At 47.5% G+C, this 6,037-nt stretch overlaps 1 protein-coding gene across 1 annotated transcript; it reads right to left on the minus strand.

The window, feature by feature from the left end:
- Positions 1 to 588: 588 nt before the first annotated feature.
- VMAC (vimentin type intermediate filament associated coiled-coil protein) lies at positions 589 to 4,078 on the minus strand. Its single transcript, XM_073323890.1, has 2 exons — positions 3,836 to 4,078; positions 589 to 3,129 (listed from the first exon to the last, which is right to left on the minus strand). The coding sequence occupies exons 1-2, from the start codon at positions 4,024 to 4,026 to the stop codon at positions 2,772 to 2,774; spliced, it is 549 nt and encodes a 182-aa protein (XP_073179991.1). The 5' UTR covers positions 4,027 to 4,078; the 3' UTR covers positions 589 to 2,771.
- Between the last annotated feature and the right edge of the window lie 1,959 nt (positions 4,079 to 6,037).

A 6,037-nucleotide genomic window follows, 5' to 3' on the forward strand; every position in this document is an offset into this window, starting at 1 on the left:
CTTTTTATATATTAAATAATATACTGTTTCCTATATACTGGAAACAATAGTGGCTCTAGGTACTATCAGCAATGACTGTGCCCCTGGATGTTGGTGCCAACTCTCCTTCACCACTCACACACACTACACAATCATGTGCTGGAGAGTTGGGAGTGCAGGACTGCACCTATCCACATGCAAAGGAGATTCTACTGCAGGTAACTGATGGCAGCACTGGCCTCATGCCCCTTTCATACAAAGGTGAATTGGGTGATAGGTGACAATATTGTAACAGGGAGATTCAATAGTAATTATACATCTTGAAAGGATCATAAACAAAACATCCCAGGGGACTAGGGAGGTCAGAAAAGGATAGCTAGTTGTGTTTTGCAAATGTGTTAACGATCCAAGAACAACCAGAATTATTTACCAATGCCGGGGAAAAGGGCATTTCAAACTAGAGGGGCCAAGTTTGAAAGGAGATCAGATGAGACAATACAAAAGTAAACAGCCTAGTGAAAACACTGGATAGATGGTTCCTGGGTGTTGCTGACCAGTTGAGTCACTTAAAACTGAAGAGGCAAAGAAAACCTATGGAAACAACATGACTTGAATATGCCAAAATATGTTTATTTTGTATCCTGCAAGAAAAACTTAAGCGAGGACATATGCAAGTGCAAATAATAAATACAGGCAGCTGGATGATACTGGTAGAATAATCAGTGAGAAAAATGAAATGAGTTTTTATTTAAAACAGTAACTAATTGCTTAGCCCTTCACCCACAGTAACAAACAGATGATAAACGGATTAAATGTTGACACAAGTTTACATCCTTAAAGTTTAGAGAGAGGCCTGGAAAGTTAAGGAAGGCAAAAGATTTTAAAAACTCTGAATTGGACAGGAGGTGAAGGAAAGTACAATATCATCCTCTTTCTCAAAGGATTTAAAGTAGGTACATCTGCTTGGGATTTGCACATTTACTGTAGACTTGTAAAGAAATAATAATCCCTTATGTTTACATAGCACCTATAATTCCAAATCAACAAGTGCTTTTACAAACTCTTCAAACAAAGGTCAGTCACTCCACCCACTACAAAAATACTATTCTCACAGTATGTAACTGTGTCCATCCTGTGCCACCAGCACTGTTCCCACACATCTGATGAAGGAGAAGTTAAGAATTATTTATTGACTGTAAATGGCAGAGACTATATGGAGGCAGAATGTATTTACCTGAGTTAGCATTTGGCAAGGACATAATTGCCAAAACCCTGTTTTTCAAGAAATGCAAAGGAACCTTTCGTGACCAAGAGTAGTCAGGGGTTTAGATTTATAAAAATACAGGAAATTCACTCTGGTGGTATAAATATGTTGCATGTGTTTATAATAGTTTCTCAAAAAGGAATTTTAAGAGTTTTTCTTTTACTCTTATTTGCAGTGGAATACCCATTCTCACATTTTGTTTCCCACTGAAGAATTTTGAACAAGGAACATCCCATATAAAAGCAGGTCTTTATGAGAGATATAAAAAAGTACTTAGCCAGCTACAGGGAATTGCATATAGAGCTGCTGTCAGTCAGAGTTTAAACAAGATGAATTTGGAAAAGAAATCTGGTTAGACCACAGAGAAAATCTACATGTTCTAGACAAAGGCAGAGAGGTTACAGCTGGCCACTTTATGCAGCAAAGTTTCCAGGCAGTGACTGGTGCCAATCTTAAAGCTGTAAGAGGACAGTAGAGGCTGAATTTTAAAAAGCTTAAAATAGATTCATTTTTCTACCAAGTTTTAAATGTAACTCTGAGAGTGATCAAGTCAGAAACCAACCCTTCTACCCAGAAACTTAAATTTATGCATAATATTCCTTAAAATCCCACCACCAACTCTAGTGACTACACCTCTTACTAATGAATGTGATATTTTCCCCTTCATTCCTCCACTCTAATTTTAAAACAGGTAACACACAATCTGGAAAGAAGGTGAATTTCAGAAAATGGATTCCCTCCAGTTACATTGTGAATCTGCCTCAAATCCATACACTAGTTTCCTTCTTTCTGTGCTAACTCCATAGAGCAAAAGAAAAGAGATTTGATTCATCTTAACTAACAAATCTAATCTCAAAAACAAAACAGCAGGTTAGGAATTCAACATATAACTCAACCCAATGAAGCCAAACTTCCCAGAAGAGATAGCTTTTCACTAATTTAACAGTCCCTTAGCTGAAACATGTAGAACTTTGAGCGCTTAGATTTTTCATTCCCAAGACTGCAGAATATTTTATAGGTTTATAGACTCAGACATCAGATGTCCTAGATTTTGGTATATAAACATCCTGCTCTAATCAACCACCGTCTATGGCTCTGATATACAGCAGACCTGGATGAGGAGCAGCATTTAGGCCAACAGAAGCTGAAAGTCGATGGTGATACATTTGGCCACCAGTGCTGGAAGGTCTACTATACAGCATTTGACTTAAGTATCCTTAACATGAAGTGTTTTGGGTCAGAGAGGAAAGTAAAAACTGAAGGACAAGAGGAATTAAAAGATCCCCATGATAAAGGAACAGTGGAAAACCCTTAAGTGCCCATTTCACCAAGGGTTAGTATCCACTCAGGTAGGTAGTATTGCATAGAGCCCACTTTCCTGAGTCCTCAATGAAGGAGATATAGAAAAGGCTACTTGCAAGAACTGAGGGGGTGAGGGACAGACTCCCACCTGAACCTGGTTCTTTCAGGACAAGATTGAAAAACAGAACTGGAGTGTTTGTAATAAAGGTCATGTTCCACACTCAGTTCACACTGTCGTCCCAAACTGGCTCGTATCCAATTCCTGATCTTCCAGGTCATCTTCACAGAGAGAGAAGTCTTTGTTCTTTGATATCTGGTTGGTGATGCAGTTTGACTCCTGGAACTCGTCATGAACTGGAGAACTGGAATCACTTTGGGTCCCTGGAAAGGTACTTAACTGTTCCCCTTCTGCCATGTAAGACAGAAGATTGTCCAGGATGGGTCGGTTTCTGCAGATTTTAGTCAGAAGATGACTCCTGTGCTTCAGCTGTACAATTAAGTCATCTTTTTTCTGGATGACATTTAACAGCTTCTGAATCGTCTCCTCAGATGAAAGCAGCTTCTGCTGCAGAGCAGTAATTTCTCTTAGAAGAAAACAGAAGAAAACTAGTCTCAAAACAAGGCTACTAGAATGTAGCCATGCACAGAACTACTGTTCCTCACTGGACAGCTTTATTTGCCCTCATCCTATAAAGACCTAAGGGGTTTTTTAGTTTCAAAAAACAGAGGGTTATATAAAATGTTGAAGAAATGATCCCCGTACCCTTTCAAGCTTCCTGAATCTCTCTCTCATGCCCCTCTCTTTGGGTCAGCTGTTTATGTAGTTCTAACACAGCACTGGCAGTGCAAATCGTGATACTTAACACTTTCCATTATAAGACCTTGTTTCTTATAGTTTTGCCAAACTTTAACCTTTCAGGCTGAAATTTTGCATGCTGGGTGCCTACCCCGTGGACTGAATTTTTCTGGAAGTTTCAACTAAAACAGTTCAGCCATTCTAGATAAGGAGTTTAGGGGAAACTACATTGTTTTGCCCATGTTAAAAAAATTCTGCAATTCCCCGCCGTCCTCGCTAATTCTAGGCCTCCGGGCTGGTCTCACAGCGGGGCCCCCCCGGGCCGGCCCAGCCCAGCCCCTGCCCGGGGCGGGACGTCGGCCAGGCCAGGCCCGGCCCGGCGGGCGGGACGGGGCAGGTGTTACTCACTCCCCCGCCCGCCCGCCCGCCCGGCGCCCGCTCAGCCCCCGAGCCGGGCCGGGCCGGGCCGGGCCGGGCGCTGCCCCCGGCGCTACCTGTCCTTGGCAGCCCCCAGCTCCCGCAGCGCCGCGCGCAGCTCGCCGTCCTTGCGGATGAGACTCTCCGCCTGCCCGCGCACCGTGCGCTCGGCCGCGCCCAGCCGCCGCTCCAGCTCCGCCACGCGCCCGTGCAGCGCCGCCAGGTGCGCGTTGGCCTCGCGGATCTGTACGGCCGGGGGCACCGACATGTCGGCCAGGCCCGGCCAGGCCCAGCCCGTCCTGTGGGCTCCCGCCCCGCCCCGCCCCGCCGGCCGCGGAGCGAGGGCGGGGCCTGGAAAGCCCCGCCCCCGCCAGCCCGCTCCATCGCTGGCCTGGGTCTATGGCTTGGGGGCCCCGGGGTCGCTCTGGGGGCAGAGTGGCCCTTTGGGGGCAGGGAGATGCCCCCCCCGACAGAGGGGCCCTTTGGGGCAGGCGGATGGCACCCTGGGAAGAGGGGTGCTTTGGGGGCTGGGGCAGCCTAGGAAGAGGGGTGCTTCAGGTAGCGTGTAGGGGAGTGCTAACTTGAAAGATCCTTACAACTCTTTTGCCCAATTTCACCTCGTCTCACTTTTGATAACACAACAATTTAGAGAGCAAAGGGGTATACTCACTGTTTGTGAATTGGTTAGAGTGCAGCCAGAAAAGCAATGTTCATGAAGTGTGGAAAAAGATGGATTTAGATAGCTTCTGGTTTACATTCATAAATAATGCATAAAATTCCAGTCCATTTCTATGCTAGCAGGGTACTGTAGCTGCTCTGTATTTCTTTCCATAAAGCTCTTTCCCAGAACAAGACACACACTTGTTGCAGGAAAGAAAATGGTTTACAGTTTGATTGGGGCACAAAGTTTAGCAAGGAGAGAGTTCCCGGACAGCAGTTACACCATAAAAACAAACACGCGCGCACCAGCTGCTTCAGCCTGATCCCAGCTGCAGTACTGGACTAATGTACAGACTCTACAGTGGGGAAGGATGGCTCTTTCTCATGGCCCAAGCACATTCCTCAAGTTTACAACAGGTATGTCTACGCTGCACCTGGGAGCGAGCCTCCAGCCGCGACCAATAGATTTGAGGTAGGAAGGCTTATGCTATCATGACAGGTTTCAGAGTAGCAGCCGTGTTAGTCTGTATCCGCAAAAAGAACAGGAGTTCTTGTGGCACCTTAGCGACTAACCCATTTATTTGAGCATGAGCTTTCCTGAGCTACAGCTCACTTCATCGGCTGCATGCCGTGGAAACTGCAACAGACTTTATATACACACACTCTGTATATATATATATACTCTGTGTATATATAAAGTCTGCTACACTTTCCACAGAATCCATCCGATGGAGTGGGCTGTAGCTCAGGAAAGCTCACGCTCAAATAAATGGGTTAGTCGCTAAGGTGCCACAAGAGCTCCTGTTCTTTATGCTATCACGCTTTGCTAGCCTGAGGGGGCCAGAGGGTGAGCGCACGAGCTACAACATCAAAGCAGTGCCCACGTGGCTATGGCCGCTACTCTTTTGAACACAAATGACATGACCCATACAAGCCTCAAATCCCAACGTGCAATGCCTCCTCTTGATGCAAGCGGCGGGGCTGCGCAAAGCTGTTTTGATGTTGTGGAAAGTAAACCCTGATTGTGGGAAAGCCTATTTCCTACGTTTCTTTCAACTCCAGGTCCTGAGCTAGCGGCCTCTGGGTGAGGCACAGTAAAAAGTCCTTTACAAAATATAAGGTCTTGTGCCGCCACAGTTCTCGCCCTTGGCAGAGCCCCAAGTGATTCTGTAACGGCAAACTCCTGGCATGGCTCAATGCCCCACGAAAGCGGGCGGCGCTCCTCTCTTCTCGCCCAGGGAAATGAAAGATGGAGAGCGAGGCTTGGCACGCGTGGACCCTCCATCCTCCTGCCTAAACGTCCCCCCGTGACGGGTTAACTCTCCAGCTCCGCGGGCGGCCAATCGCCACCCGGCGGTTCTCTCGGATCGACTATCGACTTTCCAAACCCACGTCCGAGAGCTCCGCGCCGGCGCTGCGAAGACCCTTGTGGCCACGGCCCTCACTCGGCATCCGTGCCAGCTAGGCCTCTCCCACCCTCCCCGCCCCGGGGGACTGCAGCTGGGCGCTGCGCCTCAGGGCAGCGGCCGGAATCGCACCTCGCACCGGCGGCAGCCCCGCGGCTGCGGCGCCGGCGCCGGGCCTCGCCGTGCGCATGCGCGCGGGCGGCTAGCGGAAGT

The sequence above is a fragment of the Lepidochelys kempii genome, chromosome 25 (genome assembly GCF_965140285.1).
Source record: "Lepidochelys kempii isolate rLepKem1 chromosome 25, rLepKem1.hap1, whole genome shotgun sequence".
Classification (NCBI taxonomy): domain Eukaryota; kingdom Metazoa; phylum Chordata; order Testudines; family Cheloniidae; genus Lepidochelys; species Lepidochelys kempii.